Below are 24,302 nucleotides of genomic sequence, written 5' to 3' on the forward strand. Positions count from 1 at the left end.
GATCCTGTATATTGTGGCTCAATATTCAGCGTGGTACTTACCTACCCTGGGTCATCCTTCCCTGGGTCCCAGGTCTTCCTCATGTATGTAACATCACGTAATACTGCAACATCACTTCACGTGATAATAACCACATTGTGGATGTGCACTCATCCCTTTATGTCATGTTCATTACAAAACAGAAAACTAGGGAGACGGACTTGGAGCAGCAAGTATTTGAATATCAGCAAAGCAAACTATAGTAAATAGGAGTCTGGCTGTGAATACGTATTATGTTTAATTCAACTTACTTGGGTCCATATTCCTTAATGAACTGGATGATGGCTGTCGACTGTAAGACTGGGAAGCTCTTAAACTACAACTTAAGAAGAAATGTGTGATCTAAAAGTGAGTTCACGTTAAATTACTAAACAAGTCCAAAGCATAAAATGTGGAGGAGTTGGCCAGAAAATATAATTTAAATTTTGCTATGAAAACTAATGAAAAGCACAAAAAATAAGGTGTGTAATGACTGACAAAAAAGCCTTCTTACCTCTGTAGTTGTTGTGTGAGGTCCTTAATTGTCTCTTCTAGCTTTGCTATCTAAACCAACAAGAAGTTTACCATGTGATCATCTTGAAATGTTTGTATTTAGAGAGAAATATGGGATTCCATGAAAAAAAAAAAATAATCACCAGCTCTGGAAGACGGATCCAGCATTACCCCCAATACAAGTCAATGGGGACGGATCCGTTTTCTCTGACACAATAGAAAACGGATCCGTCCCCCATAGACTTTCAATGGAGTTCATGACGGATCCATCTTGGGTATGTTACAGATAATACAACCGGATCTGTTCATAACGGATGCAGATGGTTGTATTATCAGTAACGGAAGCGTTTTTTGCTGAACCCTGCTGGATCCAGTGAAATCGCTAGTGTGAAAGCAGCCTTAGACTAGGTCTACACGTCAAAATTTGTTGAGCGACTTTGTTGCAAATTTTTATAATGGTGCCGCACTGTGACATGCTGCAACTGCAACGAGAGTCGCAGAAAAATCCATCTCGAATTGATTTTTTGCAACTGTCGCGTCTCAGTCGGAGCATGTCGCACGTTGCAGTATCATTATAAAAATTGTAGTGCGACAAATGTCGTTGTGCAGATCTAGCCTTACACGTCACTGTTCGGTCAGTGATTTCCACCAGTTATTTTGAGCCAAAACCAGGTGCGGCTCTAAACACAGAACAGGTGCAGATCTTTCCCTTACCCTGCGTTCACACCTGAGCGTTCTGAAAGGAGCGCTCTGTATGCGCGATTGTACCGGCGTTTACAATCGCGCATACAGAGACAAGCGAACGCCCATTGTCGCGCGTTTCCGAATATCTATGTACGGGAACGCGCAACAAAATGCCCCAAAAAAGCTCAAGAACTTGTTTGAGCGTCGGACTTTTTACAGCGCGATCGTACGCGCTGTAAAACGCCCAGGTGAGAACCATTCCCATAGGGAAACATTGGTTTCTCCTTGATGAGCGTTTTACAGCGCGTAGGAACGCGCTGTAAAACGCTCAGGTCTGAACTTAGGGTTATACCTTATGTCTGTGGAGGCTTCAATCACTGACCAAAACACTGTGTGAATGAGGCTTTATGTGTACATTACCGTAAATAGTCAGCTGCTTCTGCTAAAATCAGTGGGTTCAGATAACTTTCAACTTTCACCCGGATCTCCAATGTGAACACGTGGAGCCAATAGATGTAATAAGAAAAACTAGGTCACCAAATGTTACTGATTAAAAAGATATATGAGGAAATTTCTTAACACCTTCCTGCCCAGGCCATTTTTTTGAAAATCTGACATGTGTCACTTTATGTGGTAATAACTTTGGAACGCTTTTACTTATCCAAGCCATTCTGAGATTGTTTTCTCGTGACACATTGTACTTCATGACAGTCATAAATTTGAGTCAATATACTTCACCTTTACTTATAAAAAAAATCCCAAATTTACCAAAAATTTTGAAAAATTCCCAATTTTCAAAATTTCAATTTCTCTGCTTTTAAAACAGAAAGTGATACCTCAAAAAATATTTATTACTTTACATTCCCCATATGTCTACTTTATGTTGGCATCATTTTGTAAATGTCATTTTATTTTTTGGGGACGTTAGAAGGCTTAGAATTTTAGAATCTACTTTTTAAGGACCAGTTCAGGTCTGAAGTCACTTTGTTGGGCTTACATAATAGAAACTACACCACTCAAGTAATTCAAAACTGATTTTAGAAACTTTGTTAACTCTTTAGGTGTTCCACAAGAATTAAAGGAAAATGGAGATAAAATGTCTAAATTTCCCTTTTTTGGCAGATTTTCCAATTTAATAAATTTTTGTTTCTTTAGCACATCGAGGGTTAACAGCCAAACAAAACTCAACATTTATTACCCTGATTCTGAGGTTTACAGAAACTTCCCACATGTGGTCGTAAACTGATGTAAGGGTACATGGCAGGGCACAGAAGGAAAGGACTGCCGCATGCTTTTTGGAAGGCAGATTTTGCTGCACTGGTTTTTAGACACCATGTCCCATTTGAAGCCCCCCTGATGCACCCCTACAGTAGAAACTCCCAAAAGTGACCCCATTTTTAGAAGCTAGGTGATAAGGTGACAGTTTTATTGGTACTATTTTGGGGGTACATATGATTTTTAATCGCTCTATATTATGTTTTTTGTGAGGCAAGGTAACAAGAGTTGACGTTTTATTGGTACCATTTTTGTGTATGGCCCAAAAAATTGGTTGTTTTGGCACAGTTTTTATTTATTTTTACAGCGTTCACCTGAGGGGTTAGGTCATGTGATATTTTTATAGACCAGATTGTTATGGACGTGGAAATACCTAATATGTTTTTTTTTTTAAATAATTTTTTTTTTATTTAAATTTCAAATACAAAGCAGATCCATAGAAATGGAGATAACACATTATTCTAACTCTAAACATGGTAATTACAATTCTTTTTCCTTTTCTCTTCCCTTCCCCTCCCCCCCCCCCCCCTCCACGTGGGGACGCGAGAAAGAAAAAAAAAAAAAAAAAAAAAAGGAAATTTAAACACCTCCAACACTAAAGCAGCCAATTTTTCCATACCTGGTCGAGATTTAATGACCTTTTTTTATGATTCTTCATCACTCGTTCTTCTTTAATTAAATTATCTATCATTTTTCTCCATTGTCCCACTGTCGGTAAATCTGCTTTTATCCATTTCCTTAGTATAAGTAATCTGGCCTGGAATAGTACTTTATTCAGAACCAGTCGTGTTTTTTTATTTAGCTTCAAATGTTCAGTTGCCCCTAAGATACAAATTATTGGATCTCTGGGCAATCGAACCTTCAAAAGCAAAGATACGGTTTCCAATATTTCTGTCCAATATCTATGGAGCTTGGGACATCTCCAAAAGCAATGTATTAAGTCAGCTCTCTCCTCCCAACATTTTGGACATTTATCTGTTGCTTTCACTCCCATTCTTTTCAACATCCATGGAGATCGGTGTAATCTGTGTACTATAAAGAATTGTGAGATTTTATGTGAGCCCCTATCCGAGATTGTCGCATAATTTTTGAGAGCATCTTTCCAATTATCTTCTGTAAGGGAATCTAGATCCTTTTCCCATTTTCCTACAGCAAGCATTGTAATCGTTTTTCTCTTACCTTCCATCAAAAGCCTATATCTCCTTGCGGTTGTTCCTCCTCCTTCCCCTACTGCAGTAAACTTATCCAACCTGTCTGATTTTTCCCTCCTGTACCTATCCTCCTGTACCACTGTCCGCAATGCATTCCTGAGTTGAAGATATTTATAGGTGTCAGTATGGGGGATCCCAAATTCCAGCACCATTGTATTAAAGTCCTTCAGCTTATCTTCCTCGAAGATCTGGTCTAAATATATCATTCCTTTTTTCCCCCAGTCTATATAGTCCCTTATTGTTTCTAATTCTTTTAAATAAAAATTTTTCCATATCGGTGTGTATTTCAAAAACCCTTTAATCTCCAATATCTTTTTAATTTCCCCCCATACGTGTTCTATTAGATTTAATATCCTATTGTCAGAATTTTTTTTACCCAAAAAACCAGACTCCAACACCTCTAAGTGATTTCCTCCCTCTTTCCAACCCCATCTATTTAATTCTTGCCTACCCGCTTGACTATCTAAACTACCCTTTATATTCCCATATTGAGTTATTAAATAGTATAGAAACAAATTGGGGACTGCTAATCCTCCCTCCTGCACTGGAAGCTGAAGGACTTCCTTCTTTATTCGAGGGATCGCACCCTTCCAAATAAAGTCCCCCATTAGTCTATCAAATAGTTTGAAGGTAGTCTGCGGTACTCTAACTGGGGCATTTTGAAGCACATACAGTATCTTTGGGAGAAAGACCATTTTTATTAAATTTACCCTACCTTGGATTGACATTGGCAGTCGTTTCCATATGTGTATTTTCGTTCTTCGTTCTTTTACTAAGGGAAGGACATTTAGCTTTTCATATTCTTCTATGTTTCCGGAGATTTGTATGCCGAGATATTTAAAATTTTCGTGTTTTTTGAGAGTATGCACCCGTGTATCTCCCTGTAATTGTCTATCTCCTAATAATAACATATGTGATTTCCCCCAATTTATCTTTAGACCAGAGAAGAACCCAAACTTGTCTATTATCTCTATCACTCTGTTAAACTGGTCCCCAGTGTTTTGCAAAAAAAGTAATATATCGTCCGCATACATTAACAATTTTTCTTCTCCACCCGCGTATTGAAAACTTTTAATCTCCTTGTCATTTCTTATTATGGTTGCCAAGGGTTCGATTGCAATGGCAAATAGCAGTGGGGAGAGAGGGCATCCCTGCCTGGTGCCCCGAAATAGGGCAAAAGGCAGGGACAAGCTCCCGTCCACCGCTACTCTAGCCCTGGGATTTAGATATATTAACTGAATCCACCCTATAAATCCTTCCCCTATACCAATTCGCCTTAATACTGCCCATAAATACTCCCATTCAATACAGTCAAATGCCTTTTGAGCATCCAGTGAGAGTATCGCTTTATCCCCTGCATCCAGTCTGTTGGCTTCAATATTGAGGAATAGCCTTCTTATATTGGAGTATATTGTTCTACCCGGTATAAATCCTGTCTGATCTTTACTTATTATTCCTTTAATGACCCTTGAAAGCCTGTCCGCTAGGACTTTTGCGAGAATTTTAACATCCGTGTTCAACAGGGATATTGGCCTGTATGAGCTGGGATCTGTTGGTTCTTTTCCTTTTTTTGGGATTAATGTGATAATTGCTTCCTTCATAGAATTCGGTAGGTCATCCAGTTTTTGAGCTTCATCCAGTGTTATCTTTAATTCTTGTACCAAAACCTGGGAAAAGGTTTTATATATTTCAAAGGGGAGCCCGTCCCCACCCGGTGCTTTCTCGGATTTAACCTTCCCTAGAGCTAGATTTATTTCTGCCACCGTTATTTCTGTTTCCAAATATTCTTTTTGGGATTTAGATATCCTACTGAGGGTAATCTCATCCAAGTAAAAATCTAACTCTTGTTTTGAGTATTGTACCCTAGACTTATATAACTCTAAGAAGTGCTCCCAAAACACTTTTTTAATACCTTCAGGTGTGGTGATTAGTTTACCCGTTTTATCTTTAATTGCACCTATCCATGATTTCCCTTTTTGATTTCTCACTATATTTGCTAATATTTTGCCAACCTTTTCACCCTCCGAGGCTAGTTGGATGCCTTGAAAGAGCAATTCATTCCTACTTTTCTCTAATTGATAAATCTTCATCTTTTCCTGTTCTTCCTCCCAGACTCTCTTATTTAGTACAGTAGGATTTCTCATACTTGCCATCCCTGCCTCTTGCAATTTTTTCTCCAATGCCTTCCCATTCTCTCTAGTTCTTTTTTTCCAGTAATTTACCCTTTTGAACAAAACTCCCCTCAAAAAAGCCTTGAAAGTGTCCCAAACCACAAGTCTACCAGCAGAACCGTTATTTTCCATAAAAAAGTTTTTTAGTTCCTCAATTATACTCTCTGTATCTGAAATCAATGGCAGCCAATGAGAGTTGAATTTAAACACTGACAGAGTATTATCTTTATTCAAATCCAGCTCAACCACCATTGCATTATGGTCTGACAGAGCCATGGGTATATATTTTGTCGTAATCCTATTTTGGGACATTAAATTTTTATTTCCAAAGGTCATATCTATTCTCGACCAAGTTTGGTGTGTTTTTGAATAGCAAGAATATCTAATTTCATCCGGGTGCTGAACCCTCCAAACATCTACCCAATTGAATTCGTTGGCTACCTTACATAAGTCTACATTTTGTACTCCTCCCCCCCTGCTAGATGCCCTATCCCTGAGTGGATCCATAACCGCATTGTAATCGCCCACCGCAATCAATATACATTCCTGTTTGTTTAACATAAATCTATACAGTTGATACAGAACATCTGGTTTATATGGTGGTGGAATATATATATTTGCAATTACAGTTTTAATCCCTTCTAAATAACAATATAAAAAGAGATATCTGCCATTGTCGTCGGCCTCACGTGCCAAAAGTTCAAACTTAATCTTATTATGTACCAAAATAGAGACCCCTCTAGAATAAGTGGTATATACGGAATGATATGCCGCCACTACCCATCCCCTCTCTAACCATCTTACTGATTCCTTATCCAAATGTGTCTCCTGGAGGCAGATGATGGCTGGCAGAAACCTCTTCATCCACTCAAGGATAGCAAATCTTTTAACCTTCTCACGGAGCCCCCTCACATTCAGCGAAAGGATCCTAACCATCTAACAGAGGGGGAGGAGAAAAGAAAAAAAAAAAAAAAAAAAAAGTTTCTCCACGTCCCCACCGCCCCATATATGCCCTCCCCTCAATATAGTCCCCCCTTCTGCTGGCCAGCAGTCTGGGCGACTCCATAACTTAGCGTGACTCCTATCGCCCCCCGCCCCCCACCACCAGCCTCAAAGACCCTCTCCATCCGCCCATTCACTAACTTCCTCCGGAGTCTGAAAAAATGAGGTCTTGCCTTTATATTCCACCCTTAATTTCGCCGGAAAAAGTAAGCTATACTTTATGCCTGCCTCCCTTAATCTTTTTTTGACCGACATGTACTCTCTTCTTTGCGCATTGGTGCTAAATGAGTAATCTGGAAAAAGTTTGATCTTTACCCCTTGTATATAATATTTTTCCGAGGTTCTTGCGTCAGATAATATTTCATCTCAATCTTTAGATAATAAGAATTTCACCAGTATGGATCTGGGATAATCCCCTGGCGCCCTATTTTTGGTGGGGACCCTATGTGCTCTTTCAACAGAAAACAGGGGAGAAAGGGTACCTTCTTTACTATTTTCCCTGAACCACTTTTCCATAAATTCAGTACAATTTCCTCCTTCCGCTCGCTCTGGGATCCCCACGCATCTTATGTTAGCTCTTCTTGATCTATCCTCCTGGTCTACCAATTTTTGTTCCATCTTAGCATTTGTTTGTTTTAAATGAGCCACCTCCTTCTCTAATTTCTGTACAGATTCCTCTAGGGTGGGAATCCTTTTTTCCATCTCTTGTAGGCGCTGTCTTACTTTTTCCATCTCGGCTCTAATAACCATAACATCCGTCTGCACTGCCCCAAGCTGGGTTACTAAATTACCCATTAAATTTTCCATCCTTGAGACAGTGCAGAATATATCCTGCACCATTTTTACGTCCGTTTCTGTATATGTCACTGGTGTTCCCCTATCCCCCTCCCCCCCCTCCACTGGCGTCTCCTGTGTCAACTCCTGTACTCTGGCGTCCGCCATTTTTTCTTTTTGTGGGGATCTAAGCCCAGGTGAACTCGGGACCAGGTACTTATTGAGACCCACTTGTTTGGGCCCACTTTCAACCCCTCCTGCTGATCGCCTAGTAGTACCCCCCATGGGGCCACGCTGCTCCTCCCTTCTTTTCGACGGCATTCCAAGATCCCTTCCCTCTTTTCCTTAATCCTCTTTCACCCTTTCTTTTTCTTTTATTCTCCCCGTCTTCCCCTTTCCCTTCCTATTCTTTCTGTCTCCCTTCCCTTCCTCCTTCCTTTTATTTTATTTCTTTCCCTTTCCCCCCCCCCCCTATTCCTTTCTACCCCTTTTTTTTTTTTTCTCCCCCACTACCCCCTCTCCCTCCCACCCCCTTTCCTTCCCTCTTCCAAATACAATCAATCAATAAATTACTTCCATATTTAAATACGCAAACTAGTTCAGAGAGAAAGAAAAGAAAGAAAAGAAGTCCATAATATCAGCAGAATCCAGCCGAGAGAAGAGAGGCTTCTTAAGGGGTTTGGGGGTCGAGATCTAGACTCCCAACGTGTAGGCGATATAATCCGATGGCAGATTAGTTCGGAGGACTGTAGTACAGTTAAATATCTTGAGGGGGGTATAGGGATTTCAATCGGGATTATTGGAATTTGTTGAATGTAGCACGGCACATCCCGAACCCCCTCCCCCACTCTATCCTTTTTCTTTTTTTCGATTCCGATCACACTGACGCAGTCCACTCTCAATAGCTGTCTGCAGATCTCTCAGTGCAGGATTTACTTCTGTCACTCCACAACAACTTCAATCTGCACCCCCATAGTTACAACCACGTTCACAGCAACAAAAATTTGACACTCTGTCAGCTGCAGTCCCATGGGTACGCAACAGAGGCTCCCAGCTTCACCACAAGAGCCTGTGGACAGTCCTCCACTTTCAGACAACTAAAGTGGCCCCCCTTTCAAACACTACAAGCGGAGTTAACCTCACCGCTCCAAGGCCAGCAAATGTCAGCGAGAGTCAATGGGGGTAAATATAATTCAGGAATTCAGGATTCTTGATTCAGTATAAGTCAAAACAAATAGGGCAGGATCTCAGGGACCAAGCGCCCCCCTTACATCATCTCCACCAGTGCCAGGACCCCACCACTTCACCATCAGCAGGCACGTGCCGTCCAGGGCTCCCCTTTAGCACAAATGGTTAGTGCCCTATGTTCCGACCCCAGCAACCTTCGTCCCGCCAGTGCTTTTTTTTTTTTTTTCTCTTCACACAACTAGAGCTGCAGTAGCTCACTGCTTACCACCTGACGGCTCGGATCTTCAGGGACAGAAGTCGGACAGAAATCGGACACCGGCGTCAAACTCTGGGGTAATCAGGGAGGCGGTCAGGGCGGCCACAGCCTCGGTACATCGCTGTGATGGACGGCGAGCTAGCGTGGGTTGCGGCGGTCAGGCATTCCGGGCGGTGGTACGAGCGGCCAGCGGCCAGCGTACAGGAGAGGCGGGGGGGCGGAGCCCTAGCGTCCCACGTCAGACGCTCTCACGCATCCTCCTCGTGGAAATACCTAATATGTATACTTTTTTATTAATTTGAGTTTTACACAATAACAGCATTTTTGAAACAACAAAAATGATGTTTTAGTGTCTACATAGTCTGAGAGCCATAGCTTTTTTATTTTTTGACCTATTGTCTTAGTTAGGGGCTTATTTTTTGCGGGATGAGATTATGGTTTGAATGGTTCTATTTTGGGGGGCATACACCTTTTTGATTGCTTGGTGTTGCACTTTAAATGATGTTAGGTGATAAAAAATGGCTTTTTTGGCACAGTTTTTATTTAAAAAAAATTACGGTGTTCACCTGAGGAGTTGGGTCGTGTGATATTTTTAGAGAGCAGGTTGTTATGGACACAGTGATATCTAACCTATCTACTTTTTATTTATTTATTTCACTTTAACACAATAATAGCATTTTTGAAGCAAAAAAACAATAATATTTTAGTGTCTGCATTGTCTGAGAGTCATAGTTTTTTTTATTATTGTCTTAGGTAGGTTCTCAATTTTTGCGGGATGAGGGGACGGTTTGATTGGTCCTATTTTGGGGGGCATACACCTTTTTGATCGCTTGGTGTTGCAGTTTTTGTAAGTGTTTGGCACAGTTTTTTTTTTTTTACTGTATTCACCTGAGAGGTTAATTCATCTGATATTTTTATAGAACTGGTTGTCACGGATGCGACTATACCTAATATGTACACTTTTTTTTATTAATTTCACTTTAACACCATTGCATTTTTGAAACCAGAAAAATTATGTTTTAGTGTCTCCATGTTCTGAGAGCTATAGTGTTTTTTTTTATTTTTTGGGCGATTGTCTTATGTAAGGTCTCTTTTTTTGCAGGATGAGGTGACGGTTTGATTGGTTTCGTTTTGGGGGGTATACGCCTTTTTGATCGCTTGGTGTTGCACTTTTTGTGATGTAAGGTAGCAAAAATTGCTTTTTTTAAACAGTTTTTATTTAATTTTTTTTACAGCGTTTATCAGACGGGGTGCATCATGTGATATATTTATAGAGCCAGTCGTTAAGGACATGGCGATACCTAATATGTGTGTGTTTTCTTTTTTTTCCACATAAAATCAGGAGAAAGGGGTGTTTTTTTCTTATTTTTTACTTGAAACTTTTTTTTTATTATTAAAAACTCTTTTTTTTAAACTTTATTTCTGTCCCACTCTGGGACATTTACTTTTGGGGGTCTGATCCCCTCTGCAATGCAGTACAATACATCTGTATTGTAATGCATTGCCTGTTAGTGTATTACACTGAGTCATACACTAACAGGTTGCCTAGGAGACCCAGCCTGAAGCTGGATCTCCTGGGCACCCGTAGAAGGCAGGTTCCGATGCCGTGCAAGGCATTGGGCAGCCTCTCCACGGCATCGGGCTGCCTTCTCACGCATCGGGTCCCCGCCACAGCAGCGCGGGGACTCGATGGGCTTCCTCACCCACCTCAAATCCCTTCAATGTCACGGTCAGCGCTGATCGCGGCATAGAAAGAGTTAATCCATCGGCATCGGCTTGTACAAGCGATGCCGGCGGATACAGCAGGGGCCTGGCTATCAGGGACTGCCGGACCCCTGCAGTGATCGGGTGCGCTCCGCTCGCGCACCGTAATAGTACGCCAAAATGCGGGAATGCACCTGCCGCCATGACGTACTATTACGTCATATGTCGGGAAGGGGTTAAAGGCTATGTACACCTTTGGGGACAATTTATTTATTAATTGCATTGTACTTATTTTAAGCTAAAAATCTTTTTTTTCAATTTGTTTTTATTAAAATATATGGAATCCTTTTTTGTGTACAGAGCTGTCTTTTCCGTCATCTGGGGAAAATACAGACTCCTTATCTCTGCTCTCTGACATTATAAACACTCGTTATAGCTCAGTCCTTCGGGTACTTTACACTAGCGTTTTTCTTTTCCGGCATAGAGTTCGGTCCTAGGGGCTCAATACCAGAAAAGAACTGATCAGTTTTATCCCCATGCATTCTGAATGGAGAGCATTCCATTCAGGATGCATCAGGATGTCTTCAGTTCAGTCTTTTTGACAGTTTTATCTCCGGCCAAAAATCCGGAACACTTGCCGGAATGCCGTCCTTCCGGTCTGCGCATACGCAAAAAATGTGAAAAAAATTAATGCCGGATCCGTTTTTCCGGAAGACACTGGAAAGACGGATCCGACATTTCAATGCATCTGTAAGACGGATCAGAATCCTGATAAGTCTTACAAATGCCATCAGTTGGCATACGTTTTGACGGATCCGGCAGCCAGTTCTGGCGACGGAACTGCCTGCCGGATGCCTCTGCCGCAAGTATGAAAGTACCCTTATCCTACTGATATAATTGTGGCTTAAATAAGTGTTTATTACCTCTCAGTAGTTTATAGATAAGGGTTATTAGATGACCAGCACAAAGTGAAAGTACCAGTCACACAGTTAGAAAAACAGTTAACCCTTTCTGACAGAATGGCTCAATATTTTAAATAAAAATTGAAGATTTTTGGGGGACTTTCACACTAGCGTTATTTTTTTCCGGTATTGAAATCTGGTAAAGGGTCTCAATACCGGAAAAAAACGCTTCCGTTTTATCCCAATGCATTCTGAATGGAAAGCAATCTATTCAGTATGCATCAGGAGTCTTCCGTTCCGTCCCTTGTACGGTATTTGACCAGATAAAATACCACAGTTTGCTGCTGTATTTTTTCTGGACAAAATTCTGGAACACTACTGCACTTGCCGGATCCGTCATTAATTTCCATTGAAATGTATTAATGCCGGATCTGGTACCAAGTATTCCAGAAATTGCCGCATCGCCGGATCCGGTTTTTCGGTCTGCGCATGTGCAGTTCTTTCTAGCATTGAAAAAATTTAATACTGGATCCGTTATTCCGGAAAGACGGATCCAGTATTTCAATGAATAAATCTAAAGGATCCGGAAAAAAAAGATATCCGTTTGCATACGGATTTCCAGATCCGGCAGGCAGTTCTGACAACAGAACTGCCTGCCGGATTCTAACAATGCTAGGGTGAAAGCACCCTTAGCCAAAAATGAGTAAAATGCAATCATAAACAAAAATTGCCCCTGAGGGTGTACAGTCGTGGCCAAAAGTTTAGAGAATTACATAAATATTGGAAATTGGAAAAGTTGCTGCTTAAGTTTTTATAATAGCAATTTGCATATACTCCACAATGTTATGAAGAGTGATCAGATGAAATTGCATAGTCTTCTTTGCCATGAAAATTAGCTTCTCAAAAAAACCTTTCCACTGCATTTCATTGCTGTCATTAAAGGACCTGCTGAGATCATTTCAGTAATCGTCTTGTTAACTCAGGTGAGAATGTTGACGAGTACAAGGCTGGAGATCATTATGTCAGGCTGATTGGGTTAAAATGGCAGACTTGACCTGTTAGAAGGAGGGTGATGCTTCAAATCATTGTTCTTCCATTGTTAACCATGGTGACCTGCAAAGAAACGCGTGCAGCCATCATTGCGTTGCATAAAAATGACTTCACAGGCAAGGATATTGTGGCTACTAAGATTGCACCTCAATCAACAATTTATAGGATCATCAAGAACTTCCAGGAAAGAGGTTCAATTCTTGTCAAGAAGGCTTCAGGGTGTCCAAGAAAGTCCAGCAAGTGCCAGGATCGTCTCCTAAAGAGGATTGAGCTGTGGGATCGGAGTGCCACCAGTGCAGAGCTTGCTCGGGAATGGCAGCAGGCAGGTGGGAGCGCATCTGCACGCACAGTGAGGCGAAGACTTTTGGAAGATGGTCTGGTGTCAAGAAGGGCAGCAAAAAAGCCACTTCTCTCCAAAAAAAAACATCAGGGACAGATTGATCTTCTGCAGAAAATATGGTGAATGGACAGCTGAGGACTGGGGCAAATTCATATTCTCCGATGAAGCCTCTTTCCGATTGTTTGGGGCATCAGGAAAAAGGCTTGTCCGGAGAAGAAAAGGTGAGCGCTACCATCAGTCCTGTGTCATGCCAACAGTAAAGCATCCTGAGACCATTCATGTGTGGGGTTGCTTCTCATCCAAGGGAGTGGGCTCACTCACAATTTTGCCCAAAAACACAGCCATAAATAAAGAATGGTACCAAAACACCCTCCAACAGCAACTTCTTCCAGCAATCCAACAACAGTTTGGTGAAGAACAATGCATTTTCCAGCACAATGGAGCACCGTGCCATAAGGCAAAAGTGATAACTAAGTGGCTCAGGGACCAAAACGTTGACATTTTGGGTCCATGGCCTGTAAACTCCCCAGATCTTAATCCCATTGAGAACTTGTGGTCAATCCTCAAGAGGCGGGTGGACAAACAAAAACCCACTAATTCTGACAAACTCCAAGAAGTGATTATGAAAGAATGGGTTGCTATCAGTCAGGAATTGGCCCAGAAGTTGATTGAGAGCATGCCCAGTCGAATTGCAGAGGTCCTGAAAAAGACGGGCCAACACTGCAAATACTGACTCTTTGCATAAATGTCATGTAATTGTCGATAAAAAGCCTTTGAAACGTATGAAGTGCATGTAATTATATTTCACTACATCACAGAAACAACTGAAAAAAAGATCTAAAAGCAGTTTAGCAGCAAACTTTGTGAAAACTAATATTTGTGTCATTCTCAAAACTTTTGGCCACGACTGTATAATATAGCCTTTAAAGTCTCTACAGCAGACTTAGATCACTGAATTTTTCTTGGGGAACTGCTATTGTTCCGCAAAATTTTTACAACTTCAAAAGTTACTGTAAATATCATGGGCTGATTTGCAGGGGAATAATCTTGAATGAATTGTTCACTCCCGATCAATGCCCCCTCAATAAGCTGCATTTACATGCGGCAATCATCACCGCTGTATGGGGATGAAGATAATTACTACGATCACTCGTCTCCATACAGTTTCAGGGGTTGTTTGGGGCAACATGCTGCTCACAAATGATAATTTGTTTACCCTGAGCCATTGCTCAGAATAGAGCATTTATATATCTGCCCTATAAAAAAAAAAAAATCACATGGAAAGGAATGGCCACCAGATTATTTAAAGGATAACTGTCATATTTTCACTAAAAATTATATTTTCATCTATGTTGTTGCTGCTGTGGTGATAATCCATAATCACTAATTATTGTGTTCACATACCACTTGTTTAATAAGATTCCGTCCATAGCAACTGCTCCTCATAAGACTTATTTCGGACTATCTTCTCAAGATGGCCACCGATGCCTTTACCCTGAGGCTAAGACCTCCCTCCCTAACTACCCAGAATTCATTCAGCTCCTCTCGGGAACGCGCACCCCAACCAATCGGCTTTCTGCAGACTTAAAACACGCCCTCTTTCTCCTGAGTAGTTGATCGTGAATATTGGCCCTCCCGGTCCGATGGGAGCGTGCACGCAGAATTCGGGACTGCGCACTCCTACGTCCTCCGTCTTCTGTATATAGGAGACGGAGGACACCAAGCAGGGCTGTTTTAGCCGCACCACTGAAATGCCTGGGGGAGGAAAGAACGTGCTGCAATTACTGGGTAATTCAACACCTATACAAAAGTATTAAATAGGGAACTAAGGTAAACTTAGTCAGACCAAGCCAATTACATAAAATATATAAATATGACAGTTACCCTTTAAATGGGTAAACAGGTCCTTTGTAAGGCGTATTAGCACATAGTGTCACCAGATTCACAAACTAAAATCAAACCCAAACTGCTGAACCAGGCACAAAAAAACCCCATCAGAAACAAATGAATAAAACAAATGATCAGGGTAAACTCAAGACAAAAGCATGGGTACCAAATGGATCAGTCTGCAGCCAGGATGACACTAACCGGACTGTAATAAAAAGTACCACTGCTCAGACTGGGGATGATTGTAAAAATTCTAACATACCTAATTTAATTTGTTTCTTCCTTAAAGGGCTTCTGTCACCCCATTAAACCGTTTTGTTTTTTTTCTTTACTAATAATCCCTACACTGCGATCTCATCATACATAAGCTAATTAATGATTTTCGTTCAGTAGAATTTGTTAAAAATCGATTTTTGAAATATGTAAATTACCTTGCTACCAGCAAGTAGGGCGGCTACTTGCTGGTAGCCAGGGCCGGCCTTAGGTGTTCAGGCGCCCTGTGCGAGCTAACCTTGTGGCGCCCCCCCCCCCCCCCCCCAAAAAAAAAAAAAAAACACTGCTTGTTGCTGGCATCATGGCATAGGCTGGCTGACTATCCAACCAAGTAGTTACCAGCCCTCACACCCCAAAGGCCGGTGTAATGTTATACTTCCCTAGTTCGTGAGATTTCCCTACCCTCGTCACTTCCGGTCGCACCGGACATGACGTGAGGAGGTGTGCAGCGCCGCGCAGGCGCACAACGACAGGTTAGGGAAATTTCACAGCAGAGTGCGCATGCGCCAGGAGCCTCGCCGGCGGTTAGGGTAGGGAAAAACTATGGGCCAATGCGCAGTGATCGGATGGATGTTTTCAGCTGAACACCGGCCGACACTGCGCATGCACCGGGAGCCTCACCAGCGGTTAGGGAAGGGAAAAATTACGTACGGGCCAGTGCTTTTTCCCTACCCTAAACGCTGGTGAGGCTCCCAGCGCATGCACAGTGTCGGCCGGTGTCCAGCTGAGAAAATTTGTTTCCAATGTAGTATTAATAACTAAACAATTAAATAATAAACATATTGCATTGTCTACTTACCACCAGGACAATAAGATGATCTGGACTCTGGCTGCAGTCTGGCTCTGGGGACTCCATTGTCATTCTCTCCCCCCCCCCCCCCCCTTCCCTTGTCACTCTCATTATCCCCCCTCTCCCTTGTCACTCATTATTCCACCCGCCCTCCCTTGTCACGCTCATTATCCCCCCCCCCCATCACTCTCATTATTCCCCCCCCCATCACTCTCACTATTCCCCCCCCCCATCACTCTCATTATTTCCCTCCCCCATCACTCTCATTATTTCCCCCCCCCATCACTCTCATTATTTCCCCCCCCCATCACTCTCATTATTTCCCCCCCCCATCACTCTCATTATTTCCCCCCCCATCACTCTCATTATTTCCCCCCCCATCACTCTCACTATTCCCCCCCCCCATCACTCTCATTATTTCCCCCCCCATCACTCTCATTATTCCCCCCCCATCACTCTCATTATTTCCCCCCCCCATCACTCTCATTATTCCCCCCCCCCATCACTCTCATTATTTCCCCCCCCATCACTCTCATTATTCCCCCCCCATCACTCTCACTATTCCCCCCCCATCACTCTCATTATTTCCCCCCCCCCATCACTCTCATTATTTCCCCCCCCCCCATCACTCTCATTATTCCCCCCCCCATCACTCTCATTATTTCCCCCCCCCATCACTCATTATTTCCCCCCATCCTCATTCCCCCCCCCCATCACTCTCATTATTTCCTCCCCCTCCCCCCTCCCCCCTTGTCACTCTCTCTCTTCCCTCCCCCCTTGTCACTCTCTCTCTTTCTTTCCTCCCCCCTCGTCACTCTCTCTTTCTTTCCTCCCCCCTTGTCACTCTAGTGTACCTCTAGTGTAGCGTGGCCGAGCTCTGTTCGATCCGCGGTACAGGAGCATTTGTTTCCTGTACCCGGCCGGACTGACAGGAAGTGCACACTAAGTGAGCACTTCCTGTCAGTCCGGCCGGGTACAGGAAACAAAAGCTCCTGTACCGCGGACCTAACAGAGCTCGGCCACGCTACACTAACAGGCGCAGGCAGGATTCTTTAGAGCGGCAAGCCACTCAGGCGGCGCAGAATGAGGGGCGCCGCCAGCCGCCCCCAACTTATATAAGCAACTTTTTTTTTTACCGCAACGGGCGCCGGGCGCCCCCTGCTGAGTACAGGAGGGGGGGGGGGGGCTCGCCTGCCCATATTACATTGCGGGCTGTCGGCCGCCCGGCGCCCCTGTTGCTATGGCGCCCTGTGCGGCCGCACAGCCCGCACACCCCAAAGGCCGGCCCTGCTGGTAGCAGCCGCATCCTCCGATGGTAAAGACGCCCCCTCTGCTTGTTGATTGACAGATCCCGTCCGCTGGCCCTTTCTCGGCTGGCCCTGCCTGTTTTGATTAAATATCTGGCGCCTGCGCCTCAGCCGTACCTCTCTTCAATCTGCGCAGGCGCACTGAGAGGCGGCCACTCGCTCGGCCGCTCCATCCTCAATGCGCCTGCGCCGATGACGTCACATCTACACCCGGCGCAGGCGCATTGAGGAGCGAGCGGCCGCCTCTCAGTGCGCCTGCGCAGATTGAAGAGAGGTACGGCTGCGGCGCAGGCGCCAGATATTGAATCAAAACAGGCAGGGCCAGCAGAGAAAGGGCCAGCGGACGGGATCTGTCAATCAACAAGCAGAGGGGGCGTCATTACCATCGGAGGATGCGGCTGCTACCAGCAAGTAGCCGCCCTACTTGCTGGTAGCAAGGTAATTTACATATTTCAAAAATCGATTTTTAACAAATTCTACTGAACGAAAATCATTAATTAGCTTATGTATGATGAGATCGCAGTGTAGGGATTATTAGTAAAGAAAAAAAAAAAAACGGTTTAATGGGGTGACAGAAGCCCTTTAATATAGATTTTTTAGGATTAATCCAAAAATGGTACTTCGATGTCAATGTAACAATAATATAAAAGAAATAAGAAACATAAAACTGCAGTGTGCTCTGAAAACAGTAATTTTCCACCATGTTGATAAAGATTGACTATAGTAAAATACTGGCAACAGTAAAAAAAAACGCTAAAACAATAAAAATAGTATGTGTAAATTAACCCTTCATTTAGCCAATGGCACTTACTTTTCTCTTGTAATGTGCTAGTAATCGATTCCTATGACTCCCTTGAAATTCTACAACCTGCAAATGAGTATTTACATTAGAATAGAAACTAAAGAATTATTCTTCTAGATAAATGTGTATAAGTGGTGCCAGCCATAGTGCCCCTATAATACCAAGCTCTTATATCCTATGTGGCCCTGCACTGCCAGCTACCATACTAGGGCCAAAATCTAAGGTGGAGCTGAGGAAAGACTTATACTACACCTCTCTCTTTGATCCAATCACAGTAAAGTACAACACATCTACCAATTTACAACTCTACGTTTTTTAAACCAGTACCTGGATCTGAATATTTTTTGTAACTGAATGTAGTAAAAAATTTAGACACTGAGTTATAAAAAAAAAAATGTATCTGTGTAGCATCACCAACTGTTTATTCTTTTCCTCTTTTCTCTGGGCACCTTGCTGTGGTGGTCGCACATGCTCAGTTCCTTCCTTAAAATGCCACCAGCTGTATCCTCTGTTATAAGCTATGACACTAAGGCCTCATGCACACGGACGTTTTTTTTCACGGTCCGCAAAACGGGGTTCCGTTGGTCCGTGATCCGTGACCGTTTTTCCGTCCGTGGGTCTTCCTTGATTTTTGGAGGATCCACGGACATGAAAAAAAAGTCATTTTGGTGTCCGCCTGGCCGTGCGGAGCCAAACGGATCCGTCCTGAATTACAATGCAAGTCAATGGGGACGGATCCGTTTGACGTTGACACAATATGGTGCCATTTCAAACGGATCCGTCCCCATTGACTTTCAATGTAAAGTCTGGAGTTCTGTTATACCATCGGATTGGAGTTTTCTCCAATCCGATGGTATATTTTAACTTGTAGCGTCCCCATCACCATGGGAACGCCTCTATGTTAGAATATACTGTCGGATATGAGCTACATCGTGAAACTCATTTCCGACAGTATATTCTAACACAGAGGCGTTCCCATGGTGATGGAGACGCTTCAGGTTAGAATATACAAAAAAACTGTGTACATGACTGTCCCCCTTTTAACTCATTGGTGGCCAGTGGGCCCCCCCTCCCCTGTTGTTAACTTGTTGGTGGCCAGTGTGCGCACCCCCCCCTCCCTCCCTCTATTGTAATAATAGCATTGGGGCCAGTGTGCGCGCCCCCCCAACCCCCCCCCCCCCTCCCTCCCTCTATTGTAATAATAGCATTGGGGCCAGTGTGCCCCCCCCCCCCCCCCCCCCCCCGATCATCGGTGGCAGCGGAGTAGAAGATTCATACTTACCTGGCTGCTGGCTGCTGCGATGTCTGCGTCCGGCCGGGAGCTCCTCCTACTGGTAAGTGACAGGTCTGTGCGGCGCATTGCTGTCACTTACCAGTAGGAGGAGCTCCCGGCCGGACGCAGACATCGCAGCAGCCAGCAGCCAGGTAAGTATGAAAATCTTCTACTCCGCTGCCACCGATGATCGGGGGGGGGGGGGGGGCACACTGGCCCCAATGCTATTATTACAATAGAGGGAGGGAGGGGGGGGGGGGTTGGGGGGGCGCGCACACTGGCCCCAATGCTATTATTACAATAGAGGGAGGGAGGGGGGGGGGGGGTCGGGGGGGTGCGCACACTGGCCCCAATGTATTAAAACAATAGAGGGAGGGAGGGGCGCGCGCACACTGGCCCCAATGTATTAAAACAATAGAGGGAGGGAGGGAGGGGGGTGCGCACACTGGCCACCAACGAGTTAACAGGGGAGGGGGGGGGGGTCTGCCCCCTGCTGCCTGGCAGCCCTGATCTCTTACAGGGGGATATGATAGTACAATTAACCCCTTCAGGTGCCGCACTATCATATCCCCCTGTAAGAGATCGGGTGCTGCCAGGCAGCAGGGGGCAGTCTTGTACACAGTTTGTAGTGTATTCTAACTAGAAGCGTCCCATCACCATGGGAACGCTTCTGTGTTAGAATATACTGTCGGATCTGAGTTTTCACGAAGTGAAAACTCAGCTCTGAAAAAGCTTTTATGCAGACGGATCTTCGGATCCGTCTGTATGAAACTAAAACCTACGGCCACGGATCACGGACACGGATGCCAATCTTGTGTGCATCCGTGTTCTTTCACGGACCCATTGACTTGAATGGGCCCGTGAACCGTTGGCCGTGAAAAAAATAGGACAGGTCATATTTTTTTCACGGCCAGGAAACACGGCTCACGGATGCGGCTGCCAAACGGTGCATTTTCCGATTTTTCCACGGACCCATTGAAAGTCAATGGGTCCGTGAAAAAAAACGGAAAACGGCACAACGGCCGCGGATGCACACAACGGTCGTGTGCATGAGGCCTTATAGGAAGAGAGCTGCAGCAGAAAGCACACGACCCCTGAGCTGCCAGCTTGAAATAAATTTAGCAGAACAAATGGAGCAATGAATGGAGAGATCTCTGGATCCATGTGAGGTACAGGGCTGGTCCTAGCTTTGTTAGAAAATGAATGTCATGTACTATATGATGTCTGATTTTAATTTTTTTTACATTAATTTGAGATAACCCCTTTAAGAAATCTATCAGGCGGTAATCCTGAGTTAGACTTTGTTCTCACAATCATTGGAGGAGTCTGTCAAACTACCCAGTATTTTTGACAGCAAGAACAGCTCAGTCTGCAGCAATGTTTTTGGAACCCATAAAGGTTTGTGAGAGCCTCCTGTGTCCATCTGGATTTTCTTGAGACAAGATCTGTCACGTTAGGTCATAAATAGAAGCCATGATGTGCCTACCACTAAGGCTATGATTGGTTTGTCCAGCCTTTCTTTGAGAAGTTCCAAATGCACTTTATTGAGTATCAAATATTAAAAACATCCAAGTACAGGGTGCATCGGTCTACGCGTTTCAGGCAGCAAAACAATTTCAGCCCTTACTCATGAGTAAGGGCTAAAATTATTTTGCTGCCTGAAACGTGTAGACCGATGCACCCTGTACTTGGATGTTTTTAATATTTGATACTCAATAAAGTGCATTTGGAACTCCTCAAAGAAAGGCTGGACAACCCTCCTTCTTCACTTATCCTTATTGCTCCCAGTCCGGGTGAGGGAGCGGTCAGTGTCCTCATGTTTGGAGTCTCTAGGCAGGAGAGAGCTGCTCTAATCACGCTTTACCTTTGAATATACTATATAGTTTATAGCGATGTTCCTTGATGAATATTTTGGATTGCTGAAAAAAAAATTATGTGGCAACTTACTCAAAAATGATGTTGCAACTCAATTAATGACTTGCTACTTACTTGTGTAAGCTCATTTGAAAACTTTTTGCAAAGAACATTTATATCCATAAACAACATTTTTATTTCAGGATCTGTCTGTGAAGACAAAAATAAGAGTCACTAAATGCACAGTACCCTGCTGATAGTCCACAGTGACTTGACTTTTTTTAGTGTGATAGCCAGGGCCATGTTTAGGCCCCTTTCACACGGGCGAGAATTCCATGTGGGTGCAATGCGTCAGGTGAACGCATTGCACCCACACTGAATCCGGACCCATTCACTCCAATAGGGCTGTGCACATGAGCGGTGATTTTAATGCATCACTTGTGCGTTGCGTGAAAATTGCAGCATGCTCTAAATTGTGCGTTTTTCACGCAATGCAGGCCCCATAGAAGTGAATTGGGCTGCGTGAAAACCGCAAGCATCCGCAAGCAAGTGCGAATGCAGTGCGATTTTCATGCATGGTTGCTAGGCGACGATCGGGATGGGGACCTGACTTTTATTATTTTCCCTTATAACATGGTTAACATAGGGATGGAGAGGTTAAAAAAGAAATAAATAATTAAACTCGCCTCATCCACTTGTTCGCGCAGCCCGTCTTGTCTTCTTTCTTCTTCTTTGAGGACCTGGGAGAAAGGGACCTTTGGTGACGTCACTGCGCTCATCACATGGTCCATCACATGATCCATCACCATGGTGGTGGACCATGTGATGAGCGCAGTGACATCACCAAAAGTCCTTTTCCTCCCAGGTCCTGATAGAAGAAGAAAGAAGACGAGACGGGCTTCGCAAACAAGTGGAGGAGGTGAGTTTAATTATTATTTTTTTAACCCCTACATCCCTAATTTGTATTAAGAATGCTATTATTTTCCCTTATAACCATATTATAAGTCTGGGTACCAAACATGACGATTTTCTCACGCGCGTGCAAAATGCATTAAAACGCTTTGCACACCCGCATCTTTTCCTGAAACGCACCCGTAACACCCGTGTGAAATGGGCCTTACACGAAGGCACATGAGGGCAGGTGCCTAGGGCATTGGAAGGAGTGGGGGTGGCACTTCACAGAGAAGACTAATAATGTATGTAGATTCTTTCACCTAAATACTGCTTCTCATGTCTCCTTATCACTAACTGGTTTATTGTAGCTACAAGGAGAGGTAACCCTCACACTGCTTACCTGCAGCTACTGTAACAGTAATCTCTCCAGGTTAAATCCCCTACCTTGGTGCTGCAGTTAATCAAAGTAAGTGATAAGGAGACATTGGAGCGGTCAGATGAGGAGAAAGGTGACTCCAGTATCTCTCCTGTCTGTTTTTCTTGTAGACCCACTCACTTGAGTGAATGAATCTTGAGGGACAATGATGGCTGGATGGAGCATGCTATGATTTTCCCAGTCATAGCATGCACCATCCATTGATGGAGAGACCTCAGGACTTGTGTATTAGGTTTAGGCAGCTCTGTAAAGGAATATTTAGATGAGTCAAAATTACATAAAGTTTTACCAGGTTTGCTGTGGTTTGTGATGTGGTTATTTGCCGTGCATTTTCCAGGTGACAATTGTAATATAATGTACTTCACTTCTATAAACTGCATGGCCAATAAACATCACAAAACCACAGCAATCATGCATTTTCAACAGCAATTTTATTGCGTGGTCAAAATCATTTTATGCTGCTACTGTATATGCTCAGGTCAACAGGCAGCTACAGCCAATCTAATAGGGGTGTGAGCACATAAGCCCTAAATACAGCCCCAGTGATGGCTGTTACATAAACTGTGTGTAACTCCAGCAAGCACAACTTATGTGTAACCGTTTCTGCCTTATTAACATTTAGTATATTTGTTGCACTTAAGTAACAAATTAGCAACCTAAAGATGACCTGTCACCACTCCTGACATGTCTGTCTATAAATGTACATAATTGTATTCCACATGGCATGACGATTCTGGAAAATCTTTTGTTCTACCTCTGCATTGTGCTGTTGCTCCACTATCCCTGCTAGAAATATATGAATAAATTGACAATTGGGTGTTACCAGTTAGGGGTTTGTCCCTGCCCAGCGTAACACTGTCCAAACAGTGCTGCCAGTGGCAGACTGGGCAGGAACACACTATTTTAACAAGAGGAATGGTAACATCCAGTTTACATTTTTTTTATTATAAATGTATAGCAGGAATAACAGAGGAATGGCATAACATACAATTATAAAAATAGATGCTCCAGAATTGCTATTCCATGTAGAATACAAGTAGTTACCAAAACCAACTTGCCTATATCAAAACCAGCATTGGCACATTAAGTTACAGGATATATAAACTACAGGTGATTGGTCTGTGGAGATGAAGCTGAGGACACCTCGTCTCACTGCACACACACTGCACGCTGGGTGCAACTGAAATCCACCCATTATGTTTAGACTCACAGACGGTCATTGAGATTTTTCAAATATCCTTCACATACCTCATTGGAAAGAAATATTGTGCGACAACGTGACTTGCACACACCGCACTCTTCATTTTTTCCTGCAAGGAGAATATAAGCATCATAAACACATGATCAACATTTCAGGCTCTGATAAGATTTACAATGCCAGAACACTCTACCAGGTAAAGATAGTGCTACTGTCAGGAAATGACCTAGCCGTGATCGAGAGCATGGCTGTTTTAGGAGAATTGCTATGCCAACTGGCCAAGCCCCAACTGATCAATCTATCCTGTGAGACTGGACGCCAAGTCAATAAGATTTCTGGCTCTGTGTCCAATCCCAGAGCTTGTCAGCGTGTTTAATGTTGCCCTTAGGCTACTTTCACACTAGCGTTCGTCGGTCCGCTCGTGAGCTCCGTTTGAAGGGGCTCACGAGCGGACCCGAACGCCTCCGTCCAGCCCTGATGCAGTCTGAATGGATGCGGAT

General features: G+C 43.6%; 1 protein-coding gene across 1 annotated transcript in view; it reads right to left on the reverse strand.

The window, feature by feature from the left end:
• The window catches only part of LOC122927519 (probable E3 SUMO-protein ligase RNF212), a 46,334-nt gene that overhangs the window by 15,335 nt on the left and 6,697 nt on the right, over positions 1-24,302 (reverse strand). Inside the window, exons 3-7 of the mRNA XM_044279418.1 lie at positions 23,853-23,914; positions 21,410-21,484; positions 18,157-18,213; positions 533-582; positions 291-361 (exon numbers count right to left, since the gene is read on the reverse strand). Of these exons, the coding sequence (XP_044135353.1) occupies positions 291-361; positions 533-582; positions 18,157-18,213; positions 21,410-21,484; positions 23,853-23,914 (315 nt within the window). The remainder of the gene's footprint in view (positions 1-290; positions 362-532; positions 583-18,156; positions 18,214-21,409; positions 21,485-23,852; positions 23,915-24,302) is intronic.

The sequence above is a fragment of the Bufo gargarizans genome, chromosome 2 (assembly GCF_014858855.1).
Source record: "Bufo gargarizans isolate SCDJY-AF-19 chromosome 2, ASM1485885v1, whole genome shotgun sequence".
NCBI classification, from domain to species: Eukaryota; Metazoa; Chordata; class Amphibia; order Anura; family Bufonidae; genus Bufo; species Bufo gargarizans.